General features: G+C 47.6%; 1 protein-coding gene across 1 annotated transcript in view; it reads left to right on the forward strand.

The window, feature by feature from the left end:
• Nucleotides 1-7865: 7865 nt before the first annotated feature.
• LOC145359198 (growth factor receptor-bound protein 7-like) overlaps nucleotides 7866-14344 on the forward strand; it is a 138526-nt gene continuing 132047 nt past the window's right edge. The window contains exon 1 of the mRNA XM_080213663.1: nucleotides 7866-8019. Coding sequence (XP_080069789.1) covers nucleotides 8011-8019 — 9 coding nt within the window. The 5' untranslated portion in view covers nucleotides 7866-8010. The remainder of the gene's footprint in view (nucleotides 8020-14344) is intronic.

Here is a 14344-nt window from a genome sequence, read left to right on the forward strand (position 1 = left end):
CTCACTAAAAGCTGTACACAACTTTATAACAGCATAAAAAAATTGATTGTCTCTGTTTATGAGGCAAACAGGCGAGGCTGGAGAGTCAGGGATAACTCAGTGCCGTGGTGTAACAGTGCCCCGGGGATGTGTAAATTTCTCTGACGCATTTGTCTCAATCCTGTACATTAACTCTTTTGCTGAGTCTGAGATTTGAACATCTCTTGCTCTGTGAGGTCCTGTCCATTTATTTAAAAAAAGCAAGATGCAATGTGGCATTTTTAGGCACAGAGTTTATTGCTTTGCAGTGAGTTACTACAGAGCTCAGTGGGATTGTGAAATGTATGGGAGCCTTGGAAACCAAAAATTTGTGGCAGTTCATTTGAATTAGGTTTAATTCCGTTGTAAACGTGAAGTGTATGGGACTCAATGGGAAGATTGCTGTCGCCCTTTCACACCACAGCTTTGATCCTTATCTTGCTGTTCATCCACTGCTGTCATCTCTCAGAGCCACCTCCTTGTCTGGTTGACATTCAACCATTCCCTGCTCACTCACCCTCTCCCTCCATCTGTAGCCCATTCACAGACACCACTCCCCTTTCCTCTCCCTGCTCCCTGTTGTAGCGATAGATCCAGAAGCAGTGCCCACGCATTCCTCACGTCCTGCTGGACCACATTCAGACGGCAATAGAGATTTGATTGTTAGGACTGAAAGGGTTAAGCTCAAATTAGAGTGTGCAAATGCTTGGGGATGTGCCCCGACTTTAAGAAGGGTAAGCCGGGTGTAGTAGGCGTCAGATATTCTGGAATAATAACGTATGTTGAAGGCATGTGCCCTCTTGTTATGCTGCGTGCTTTTCAAGCATTCATTACTGACCCTTGTGACTTTCTTTATAATTCTGTTTCTTCCAGCGTAGAGTGAAGGAGAAGAAATAAATCAACTTGAAATGCAGGTTTATGGCCAGGAGAATTTTATTCCTGTGGTCTTAACTCTACAGTAATTTCAATAGAAGGTATAGGTCATGAATAATTGAGTAACAGGCACGCAGCCGATTCCTAGAAAGCGTTGCTGTTTCCTGGTACAATTAAACAGCGCACACGTGGGTGTGGGAGGAGGCTGTCATTACCGTAATTCACAGCTTAGATGACGCCACAAATACTGTACAAAGGCTCCATCAAATCTACTAAGAAGTCCCACAACACCAGGTTAAGGTCCAACAGGTTTATTTGGTGACAAAATCCACTAGCTTTCGGAACGCTGCCTGCTTCATCTGGTGACGAAGGAGCAGCACTCCAAAAGCTAGTGGCTTTTGCTACTAAATAAAGCTGTTGGACTTTAATCTGGTGTTGTGGGACTTTTTACTGTGTTTAACCCAGTCCATCAAATCTACACAGGAAGGGCTGTATTTGCTTATTCCTGATGCTTAAACTTTGGTAAATGATGAAAGTTAGTCATTTCCAATCGCATTGTCCTCTTCCGAATGCTACAGTTATTATTATACAAATCATATAATGGGAACAATATCATAGTGAACTAAACTTATCATCCAGAGTATGCCATTAAGGAAACAGGAGGATAGTTGTGAATGCTTGGTCACTGTATGCAGAAGGTGACTGGTTACTATTACACAGGCTTCCCTTGAAAATGACCACTCCATCTCTAACATCCCTTTCCATTCCAATGTCATAGAATGGTCTCAGCACAGAAGGAGGCCACCTCACCTACTCTGACCATGTTCTCCCTCTTACACTGTAACTGATGGAGTTGCCATTCCCCACCCCTTCCCCACAGACCTGCAAATGTTTCAGTTTCAGATAATGATCCAATTCTTCTGTTGCCCCTGCCTCCACCATGCCTTCAGCATGGCGCATTCCAAATCCTAGCCACTCTCTGTGTGAATTTGTCTCCACCATACTCTCAGGCAGTGCATTCCAGATCCTAGCCACTCGCTGTGTGAATCTGTTTCCACCACACTCTCAGATAGTACATTCCAGATCCTAACCACTCGCTGTGTGTGAATCTGTCTCCACCACACTCTCAGACAGTACATTCCAGATCCTAACCACTCTCTGTGTGAATCTGTCTCCACCACACTCTCAGACAGTACATTCCAGATCCTAACCACTCACCGTGTGAATCTGTTTCTCCCCATGTCTCTGCTGATTCTTTTGCCAATAATCTTCAATCTGTGTCCTCTGTTCTCATTCCTTATATCAATGGGAAGGGTTTTTCCTATCTCCTCTGTTCAGACCTGTCATGGTCCCAAATTCCTCGATCAAATCTCCTGTCAATCTTTGTCCTTCCAAGGTGAGCAGCCCCAGCTTCTACAGAGCATCATTGAAGTTCCTTATCTTTGGAACAATTGTCATCAATCTTTTCTGCACCCTCTCTAAAGCCTTCATTTCTTCCAAAAGTGCCATACCCTGAATTGGACACAATTCTTTAGCTGAGACTGAATCAGGGTTTTACATTGTCAGGAGATTATCAGAGATAATTTTAAATCATCGCTATTTGACTTCTTGGGTATTAGCAACAAGGTATAGCTTTATGTACATTTAATTTTGTGTTGTATAAGAATGGGTTAAAAGTTCAGTTAGCTCTTGTTCAACAGCAATGCCTACACGTTTGTGGGTTTTGGTTTCATTGCCTGAATTTTAATTAAAGTGTTTACAATGTGAAAACAAACAGGATTTAAAGAAAGACTAGGCTGTTGCTTGGTAACTAGGGGCCCACACTGAAATGCATAAGCACTTGCAGTTCAGTTGGAACAAGGTACCTGGGAAGAAAGCAGCTCTTGCAGACACTGCCAGCAAAAAGACAGGACAGCGGAGTATCGGGTCAGGAACCAAGTCTCAGAGGTTGAAAATAAGGGAATGAAAGAGGCAAAGAACTGGGATGGAATTTTACCAGCTTGTCCTGCCCACAGCAGGGTCAGGATCATGCCTGATTCCTCGGCTGTGGCAATTTTACAAGAGTCAGTTTGGGATTAGATCAGTGGAAATGGGCGAGAGCTGAATAATTTATTTAAATGTATGTACATTTACATCTGCTTAGTGAGCTCAATTGTCAGGGTTCACTTGCCTTTATGGTCTCGTTGGCAGAACTGGAGGCCAATGAGGCCCCCCACCCCGGGGAGGTCAAGGGTAAGATGGGGGGCTGCCCCCTGGACAGTGCTAGCCTGGCAGCTTGGTAATGCCCAGCAGGCACCATGGCAGTGTCAGGGGTGGGAGTTATGGGGCGGGGCCTATGGTTGGGACCTGAAGGGGTAGAGCATGAAAGGAGCAGCCCAATCAGGAAGGAGGGGGGCCCACTGCACACTCTGCATCGCAATTAGATCGGGGAGGGAAGGGGGTGAACATAAGAACATAAGAAATAGGAGCAGGAGTAGGCCATCTAGCCCTTCGAGCCTGCCCCGCCATTCAATAAGATCATGGCTGATCTGTCGTGGCTCAGTTCCACTTTCCCGCCCTCTCCCCATAACCCTTAATCCCCTCTCTTATCAAAAACCCATCAACCCGCGTCTTAAAAATATTTAGCGAGGCAGCCTCCACCACTTCAACGGGCAGAGAATTCCAGAGATTCACCACCCTTTGAGTGAAGAAGTTCCTCCTCAACTCCGTTCTAAACCGCTCCCCCTTTATCTTGAGGCTGTGCCCCCTAGTCCTACTGTCCTTTCTGAGCTGGAAGAGTCTCTCCACCTCTATCCTATCCACCCCATTCATCATCTTATACGTCTCAATGAGATCTCCCCTCATTCTTCTAAACTCTAACGAGTACAAGCCTAGTTTATTCAGCCTCTCCTCATAGCTCAACCCCCTCAACTCCAGCATCAGCCTAGTAAACCTCTTCTGCACTCCCTCCAAAGCCAAAATATCCTTGCGTAAGTGCGGCGACCAAAACTGCACACAGTACTCCAGCTGCGGCCTCACCAATGCCCTATACAGCCACAGCAAGATGTGATCGGTCTGGGTGGTGCTGAGGGAGCAGCAGGGGCTAGATACCCATGCATTGAGAAGCGTGCGATCGGCCATGGGCCTCTGTGATTGTGGGGGTGGGTTAAGCTGGTTGAGGCTAACTGCAGCAGCAGGGGCCTGACAGCTCTCTCTGTTTGTCAAGCCCATATTGGTTCTATAAAGCTGCAACATGATTTGCCAATTTTTAAACTCAATGCCCCTGGCTGATGAAGGCAAGCATGCCGTATGCCTTCTTGACTACCTTCTCCACCTGCATTGCCACTTTCAGTAACCTGTGACCTGTACACCCAGATCCCTTTGCCTATTAATACTGTTCAGGGTTCTGCCATTTACTGTATATTTCCTATCTGTATTAAACCCTCCAAAATGCATTACCTCACACTTAAAATCATTCTCATAAAATGCCACTCTGGAATCTGAACAAGGTACTGCTCAATGAAGTTAAAGCAAGGGGCAGAGAAAGACTCCCAGTCGAAGGCAGAGCTGAAAGGTGCCGATCTGTGGTGGGCAAGAAGCCAGATACCTGATATCTGCTAGGTGATACTGTGAAACTGTGGTGTTCTATTGGCAGAGTTGGAGTACCTGAGAGACTGTGTGGAAACTTGGATGCACGTGGCAATCCAAGGCAGAGGAATACTGAAAGGAGAGATTGAAATGCTGGGAATGGATCCTTGCTGAAAAAATCCAAAGAAGAGCATTGTTTAGGAAAAGATTCCAAGGCAGGTTTCTCTAAGAGAGGAGTTTGGAAACACATGTGAAAGTTGGAGTTCCAGGGAAACCAGTTGCCTCAGTGTGACCTGCATCCAGGGGGATTTGATGAGAAATCCCTTGAGGTTGTACTGTGTAGCATCAATCACTAGATGGCCTATTTTACCATTTTGATTCTAAGTACTGGGCGGATTTGAAACTGGGAGTGTTTCAGATTCAACTTTTAGACCCATTCTCAGGCACCCCCGTATGCACTTTGCCTGCGAAAATATCAGCGATTCTGAATTGCACTGCACAAGCCTGTGGGTGGGGCTTAACGCGCCCGAAACCCTGCAGCTCCGATTGGTGCCTCCAACTGCACATTTGCAAAGAAAAATGATAGATTGCTGCTCCCCTGTCACATCCTTCCCAGACCGGATAATGCCTCCCCCGGGCTCCACACCACCCCGGCACCACCCCCCCCCCCTCCCAACAACATTACTGACTCTCTTATCCCCCCATTCCCTCCTACCACCCAGAACAATCAGGTATCCCCACCCTTCCCCTCACTGTTCACAAGCAGAGTGGCAGTGCATCCACCTCCCCCCGCACTGCTAGCCTCCCGCCCGCCTTTACCAAGTTTTTGCATCTGAAAACGGGCGCAACACGATGATAAAATCGGGCCCTAGGTTTCAGAGTTGGGGTGTCTGACCACAATTGGCCTGTTGGTTTTCAGGGACTGTGTATTTAATGAGATTGTTACAATGTAAGAAATATATTCATAACTTACATTACCCTTGAAAACCTGTGGACATCTGTGAAGGGATAGGTGGGGTGAAGGGTGTATTGTATTATTGTTAATCTTTTCCTGTTTTATAAATGTTTTATTCCTTTGTTAAAAATTAATTGGCAGTCCTTGTAACTCTCCAATCTCTAAACAATACAATAGAAGTAGGTATTGTTTTTAAAATTCCAATCTGGGGTCTGAGTTATATTAACTGGGATTGTAACAATGTACTTTATACACAGTGCTTTCCTACTCTGTGCCAGGAACCTGGATGCTTTATTAACTGCTCCCTCAATCTGCCCGGTCACTCCAGTGATTTGTGCCGTTATACCCCAGGTCCTTCTCTTCCTGATCCAGTTTCCTCCCACAGTCCAAAGATGTGTGGGCCAGATTGATTAGCCATGGTAAATTGCCTATTTTTTGGGAGATTAGCGGGGTAAATATATGGGGCTATGGAGAGAGGGCCTGGCTGAATTGTGGTCAGTGCAGACTCGATGGGCTGAATGGCCTCCTTCTGAACTGTAGGGATTCTATGACCTCAGACTTCTGTATCTTTTTCCTAACGGAAGAAGGTGGAAGAGAGAATGTCCTGGGTGTGTGCCATTCTTGATTATGCTGGCTGCTTTCCCAAGATAGTAGGACTAGGGGGCATAGCCTCAAGATAAAGGGGGGGCGGTTTAGAACGGAGTTGAGGAGGAACTTCTTCACTCAAAGGGTGGTGAATCTCTGGAATTCTCTGCCCGTTGAAGTGGTGGAGGCTGCCTCGCTAAATATTTTTAAGACGCGGGTTGATGGGTTTTTGATGAGAGAGGGGATTAAGGGTTTTGGGGAGAGGGCGGGAATGTGGAACTGAGCCACGACAGATCAGCCATGATCTTATTGAATGGCGGGGCAGGCTCGAAGGGCTAGTTGGCCTACTCCTGCTCCTATTTCTTATGTTCTTATGTTCTTATGTTCTTATGTTATGTAAGACAGCAGGAAGGTTAGACAGAGTTAATGGATGGGAAGCTGGTTTGAGTGATGGACTGGGCTTCGTTCATGACACTTTGTAGTTCCTTGCGCTCTTGGGCAGAGCAGGAGCCCATACCAAGCTGTGATACAACCAGAAAGAATGCTTTCTATGGTACATCTGTAAAAGTTGGTGAGAATTGTAGTGGACATGCCAAATTTCCTTAGCCTCCTGAGAAAGTTAAAGCGTTAATGAGCTTTCTTAACGTTGGCATGGAGGGACCAGTTCAGGTTGTTGGTGATCTGGACACCTGAAAACTTGAAGCACGCAACCACTTGCACTTTATTCTCATTGATGTAGACAGGGGCATGTTCTCTACTACACTTCCTGAAGTCGATTGCAATCTCCTTCATTTTGACTTTGAGGGAGAGATTATTGTTGCTGCACCAGTTCACCAGATTCTCTATCTCTTTCTTGTACTCTGTCTTATCATTGTTTGAGATCCGACCCACTATGGTGGTGTCATCAGCAAACTTGAAAGTGTAGTTGGAGGGGAATTTGGTGTATCAGGAATATAGTAGGGAGCTGAGAACACAGCCTTGTGGGGCACCAGTGTTGAGGATGATTGTGGAGGAGGTGTTGTTGCCGATCCTTACTGATTGTGGTCTGTGAGTCAGGAGGTTAGTCACAGAGGGAGGAGCCAAGGCCCAGGCCTTGGAGTTTGGAGATGAGTTTTGAGGGAAGAATGGTGTTGAAGGCTGAGCTGTTGTCAATAAATAGGAGTCTGACATCGGTGTCCTTGTTATCTAGGTGTTCAAGGGTTGGGTGCAGGGCCAGGGAGATGGTGTCTGCTGTGGACCTGTTGTGGCAATCAGCAAACTGTACTGGATCCAGGTAGTCCGGGAGGCTGGAATTGATTCATGCCATGACTAACATTTCAAAGCACCTCATAATGATGGATGTCAGAGCCACCGGCCAATAGTCAGTAAGACACACTGCTTGGCTTTTCTCAGGTACCGGGATAATGGTCGTCTTCTTGAAGCAGATAGGGACCTCAGATTGGTGTAAAGAGAGATTGAATGTGTCTGTGAATATCCCCCTCCAGCTGATCCACACAGGATCTGAGTATTCATCCAGCGTACCAGTTCCACACACACTGACTCTCACTGGGATACAGTTCCACACACACTGACTCTCACTGGGGTACAGTTCCAATAAACTAATGCCATTTACCAATTTGTAGAACCCAAGAATGAAGGTTCCTGTTGCAAGTTGCTGTTTTGGATAGCCAGGTTTCTCACTCTGTGGAGATCCGCAGTGCTGCTGCCTCTCAGCAAATGCAGGTTATACAAAGTTGTCTTTTTTTGAAACAGAAGGAGAAATGCAAATGGCTGGTGATTTAGAGGCATTGTGGTGAAGCAAGCCACTTTGTTCACATCAAAGTGCTTTCAGTCATTTCCCAGTGAGTATACAGGGCAGCGACATGTACCCATGAAGTTACAGCTCTCCCTCTGCATGGAGTTGCTGCCAAGTGCTGTTTACTAGCAGAGAACGAGTGCACTGCTTGTGAGATAGAAGAGTTTTACTGCATAAATACCAGGGTTTGAGAACAAGTTTCTTCAGCAGCGCCCAGATGTTTGAGGTATTCACATTCAACTTTCTGAAATGCTGTGATTCTTGACTTTGTAAAATAATTGTGGGACTCACAAGCTTTGTCGTTGTGGTCAGTAACTGATAGTTCTTTGCCTCTGTTAAACAAACCAGCATGACAACATTTTGCTGGCAATGTGTATAAAACATTAACAGGATAAATGCGCAGCTGGAAAAGTGCTGCGATACTTAGCTGTTTGTAAATGTTGTGGGTAAAATGAAAAACTTCAAACTTTCTTCGGTGGAGGTGAAAAAAATTGCAATAGTTCTTAAAGGGAGCAGTGGTTGAATTTGTGAAGCAGGGAAAGTATTGTGTGATTAAGGAGGACAATCTCTCAGCCGCATCCATGGGGGAGAATCTCGAATCCTCTTCCAAGATCATGGCTAAATTCACTAAATCTCCAGTAATATTGACCAGGGTTCAGAAATGTTCAATTAATAGATTTATGTTTAAATATTCTAAATAAATAAAGCTGACATCACCCTTGGACTCTATAAGGTGCAGACAGCAACCTGTCGAGCACTCAGCCACACTTGGTGGAAGGTGCCAGGATCCACCTTGATCTGAGTCGATGCTGTATCTGTGCCCCAGGTTCGAGAAAGGGAAACAATCATTAGCCTTCGCATTCAAAACCTCTGCCATTCCCACCAGCCCCAGCATGATGCATCCATAAAATCAACCTCCTCCCCCCCCACCACAACCCCCACAATCCCGGTCAGTATTCCGTGGAACCGGTCCCTCTGGGATACCCTGTTCCACTCCCCATCATGCCCAACTCCCCATCCCCTTTCTCTAATCGCAGATGATGCAACACCTGCTCCTTTAACTTTTCACATCCAAGATCCCAAACTCTCCTTTCAGGTGAAGCAGCATTTCACTTGCACCTCCTTCAATTTGATCTGTTGTATTTGCTGCTCCCGATGTGTCTCCTCTACACTGGGGAGACTAAACACAGACTGGGTGACCACTGAGGAATACCTTTGCTCAGTCCACAAGCACCACCCCAATCCTCCTGTCGATACCATTTTAAGTCAGCACCTTGCCCTCATGGTCACATTCTGTCTGCGGAGTGCTGCAATGCTGCAGTGATAGATACCCAGTGCAAGCATCTCATCTTCCGTTTTGGCACATTACGGCCTACATAGAGCTCAACAACTGTGGGGACTGTCCCTTTAACATAGAGTCCAACAACTGTGGGGACTGTCCCTTTAACATAGAGTCCAACAACTGTGGGGACTGTCCCTTTAAGGGTCAATCTGCAGAGTAAGGGCCAAATGGCCCAGGGAACCAATCAGGGAGCAGGGTGGGGGAATCACCATTGTGAGGGGAGCTGATTGGCTGATTGCAGCCACTAGGCTGCGAGCCTCTGTATAATTGTGGCGACGAGGGGATTTACACAGTAACTTCATTGCAGCGTTAATGTAAGCCAACTGTGACTAATAATTAAACTGTCTAAATTTTATTCTGGAAATAAACAACTTCTGTTTTCCCTAAACTGGTGAACATAAATCTTTACGACTTTAAACTCTAACTTTTCACCTTCATCTTAAACCCTTTTCCTGATATCCAATGCATTTTTGTCTCAAAGCAAACCAGCCCTCCCAGCCCCCCCACACCAGTTCATTCCATACCCCCTCCCCCCCATATCCCCCCCAACCCATCCCCCCCATACCCCCCTGCCCCCCAACCCATCCCCCCCATACCCCCGTGCCCCCCAATCCATCCCCCCCATATCCCCCCCAACCCATCCCCCCCATATCCCCCTCCCCCACTCCAGCTCAATCCATTCCACACCCCCACACCAGCTCATTCCATACCCCCCTGCCCCCCAACCCATCCCCCCCATACCCCCCTCCCCCCCAACCCATCCCCCCCATATCCCCCTCCCCCACTCCAGCTCAATCCATTCCACCCCCCACACCAGATCATTCCATACCCCTGCCCCCTCCCCCCCAACACTGGGCCATCTCTCTCTTGTCCTTAAATTGGCTGCATCTTGTTACAAACATTCCCAGCTACAGTTTAATATCCAACATATTTCCCTCTCTTCCATTCCGATGAGACAGGCTGGACAGGTTAGTTCCCTTTCCTCTCCCTGCAGGTGCTGCCAAATCTGCTGGAATTTTCCAGCAATCATTTTGTTTGCCCGTTGAGACTGGACCCCCTGTTGGGGGGGTGGGTGGGGGTGGGCAGTGGCTGTGGGGTTAAGGGCAGCAGGATCAGGGAAACAGAGGTCTGGGTGTGGAGTGGACCGGAGCTGCAGCCTCCCTCACCCTCACTCTCACTCACAGAGACAGTGAGGGGTGTTCATCAAACAACACAACTTCACTCTCAGAATTGTCAACTGCTGAGAAAAGCAACAGTTTGCAGCTACAAATAAAAGCATTAGGAACTCAAAACGTTTGACAGCCAATGAATAATTCCTGCTGTGCAACCACTCAGTCAGGAAATGCAACTGCCAATTTGTGCACAGCAAGATCCCACAAACAGCAATGTGATAATCTGCCTTAATCAAGTTGGATAAATTCTGCTCTTCTTCAGATAGTGCCATTTGAACATTGACATCCACCCAAAAGAGAAAATGTGGCCTCAGTTTAAATATTTTACCCAAAATACAGAGCTCTGACAGTGCAGCACTCCCACACTACTGTACTGTTATCGTCAGTCTTGTGCTCAAATCTATGGAGTGGGACATGAAGCCATGGCCTTCCAATCACAGTAAGAAGTCTCACAACACCAGGTTAAAGTCCAACAGGTTTATTTGGTAGCAAAATCCACAAGCTTTCGGAGCACTGCTCCTTTATCAGGTGAGTGGGAGTTCTGTTCACAAATAAGACATATAAAGACACAAACTCAATTTACAAGATAATGGTTGGAATCCGAGTCTTTATAGGTACGGACTATGTGAGTGGAGGGAGCATTAAGCACAGGTTAAAGAGATGTGTATTGTCTCCAGACAGGCCAGTGAGATATTGAAAGCCCAGGCAAGTCATGGGGGTTACAGATAGTGCGACACAAACCCAAGATCCTGGTCGAGGCCGTCCTCATGCGTGGAACTTGTCTCTGCTCAGTGACTCTATCAAGGACAGTCACCTCAGCACTTGAAAGATGCTGAAAGATGCCCTCATAAGAACAGGATATGGCGCTCAACTTGTCAGTTGACAGTTTTGATGCACCACAGCGAAAAACCGCACCAACCTCCTCACAAGACAAACATGGGACACAGTGGACAGAGTACCCTTCGTCATCCAGTACTTCCCCGGAGCGGAGAAGCTACAACATCTTCTCTGGAGTCTTCAACATATCATTGATGAAGACAAACATCTCGCCAAGGCCATCCCCACACCCCCACTTCTTGCCTTCAAACAACCACACAACCTCAAACAGACCACTGTTCGCAGCAAACTACCCAGCCTTCAGGAGAACAGTGACCACGACACCACACAACCCTACCACAGCAACCTCTGCAAGACATGCCGGATCATCGACACGGATGACATCATCACATGTGAGAATACCATCCACCAGGTACACGGTACATACTCTTGCAACTCAGCCAACGTTGTCTACCCGATACGCTGCAGGAAAGGATGTCCTGAAGCATGGTACATTGGGGAGACCATGCAGACGCTACGACGATGGATGAATGAACATCGCTCGACAATCATCAGGCAAGACTGTTCCCTTCCTGTTGGCGAACACTTCAGTGGTCACGGGCATTCAGACTCTGATTTTCGGGTAAGCATTCTCCAAGGCGGCCTTCACGACACACGACAGCGCAGAGTCGCTGAGCAGAGACTGATAGCCAAGTTCCGCACACATGAGGACGGTCTCAACCGGGATCTTGGGTTCATGTCACACTGTCTGTAACCCCCATGACTTGCCTGGCTTTGCAAAACCTCACTAACTGTTCTGTCTGGAGACAATACACATCTCTTTAACCTGGGCTTTACGCTCTCTTCACTCACATTGTCTGCATCTTTAAGATTTGATTACCTGTAAAGACTCGCATTCCAACCATTATTTTGTAAATTGAGTTTGTGCTTTTATACGCCCTGTTTGTGAACAGAACTCCCACTTACCTGATGAAGGAGCAGCTCTCCAAAGGGTAGTGGCGTTTGCTACCAAATAAACCTGTTGGACTTTAACCTGGTGTTGTGAGATTATTTACTGTGTTTACCCCAGTCCAATACCAGCATCTCCACATCATGACTTCCAATCAGAGGCAGAGTACTGCCCGCTGAGCCACTGGCAAGGTTACCCATGTTCTCTCAGTCTCAACACAGCTTCAAGCACAAATTCAGAGGATCACTCAAGCCTGGGCAGAATGCTGGCTGGGAGCCTCGATTATATTGGAAGGATCACAGTGCGAACTTCCACTGTTAGGTCTGCAAAGCAGATGCAGTGTTTAAAGTGAGGCATCTGATCACAAAGTTAACATAAACCTCGGTCTCACAATTCCTTCATTCAGAATAGGCTGGAATGCCAGGGAAAGCTGGGAGAGCTGGGAAAGTCACCAAGGAGGATAAATAATTAAGTCTACTCCTGGAGGAGACATGGGATGGGGTGCGATGTGGGCAGGTGAGGTTGAGGGCTTTGGAGATTGTGGGTGAGGTTGAGGGGTGTTGGTGGTGGGTGGGTGTGGGGTGTGGGGATGGGGTTGAGGGGTGTGGGCGGTGGGTGGGTGTGGGGATGAGGTTGAGGGGTGTGGGCGGTGGGTGGGTGTGGGGATGAGGTTGAGGGGTGTGGGCGATGGGTGGGCGATGGGTGGGTGTGGGGATGGGGTTGAGGGGTGTGGGCGGTGGGTGGGTGTGGGGATGGGGTTGAGGGGTGTGGGCGGTGGGTGGGTGTGGGGATGAGGTTGAGGGGTGTGGGCGGTGGGTGGGTGTGGGGATGAGGTTGAGGGGTGTGGGCGATGGGTGGGTGTGGGGATGGGGTTGAGGGGTGTGGGCGTGGGGTGTGGGGATGGGGTTGAGGGGTGTGGGCGGTGGGTGGGTGTGGGGATGAGGTTGAGGGGTGTGGGCGTGGGGTGTGGGGATGGGGTTGAGGGGTGTGGAGAGGTGGGTGGGTGGGGGTGAGGGTTGTGGGTGTCAGGAGTATGTGGGTGGGGTTGAGGGGGGTGGGGAGAATGTGGGTGAGGTTGGGAGTAGTTACTAACAGACGGGGTCGTTGGGCCGATGAGATTTTCTGTTTTTGAAGCGATTGTTAACTATTATTCAGAATTAGATGTTAAGATTTTTGCAATAATCACACCAGCTCCACATGTCATTGTATCGGTTTTTTTAAGCAAACGTTAAGGCAACTTGAAGACTTGCGGATATTTTGGATAAAAACACAGATTCACAGGGTTCAGGCTCTTTAAACATTTTCCAAAAGCACTAAAGGATTTCTCATTGGGATTTGGGCAGTGAATTATTGTCAGACAGTCACACAATTCTTAATCTTGATAGAAAATAATTAAAAACAGAAGTGCTGACAAAGTGATTTGGTGACATGCAGCGAGAAGGGGCATGATCCAGTTCCTCAAAACTGCAGACATTGGGAGCTGGACTGGGAGTTTGGGATAGGTAATAAATCACAGGGCATTCCTTTCCCTGTGTTATCCAGAAAGGGAATGTTGTTTATGGAATACCGGCATTGAGTAGCAGTGAGGCTTTAACCTGCTGCCTCTCACCTGGTTATTGAATGTCTCCAGGGAAGAAGTGGAGAGTTGATGAAAGGGAAGAGCTTACACTGGCTGTGGGAGAGAATTCAATGGAGGGGGGTTGCGGGGGGTGGGAGACGAGGTGATCCCTCCATCGCGCCCCGCTGGCTGGCGGGCGGGGTGAGCCAGTAAGATCGCACAAGATCTGAGAAATCGGGTTCACGCCTGATTTCTCACCTCTCCCGATCTTACTGGCACCAGATTACCGTCGCAGTCTACCCGGAGCCCATTTCCAGCACAAAGCTGATTAAATTATTTATATTTATTTTCGTGTGCATTTGGATGGAATTAATGATCCCGGGACGGTATCATCTGGCCTGTGTGGCCTCGCTGGTGAAGGCTCTCTCCAGTGAAGATCATGTATAATTCTCCCATCAAAGGTGGCCAAACGTGAACAGTTTCACTGATAGAAGTGAAAACCATTGGGGGACACTCTCCCAGAAATCCAGCAGCACTGAACCCCCATTCAAGCCTCCCACATGGTATAGGCACAGGCTGAACACTCACTGCGATAAGATAAAGTTATTGTGTGGAATTCCCATTAAACGGCCTGAATTGGTGACAGGGCTGGAAGGCCATCCAATAGCCTTGTCACCCCAGAATAACTAGGAT

Source organism: Carcharhinus amblyrhynchos, chromosome 27 (assembly GCF_965287045.1).
Source record: "Carcharhinus amblyrhynchos chromosome 27, sCarAmb.v2.hapA, whole genome shotgun sequence".
NCBI lineage: Eukaryota > Metazoa > Chordata > Chondrichthyes > Carcharhiniformes > Carcharhinidae > Carcharhinus > Carcharhinus amblyrhynchos.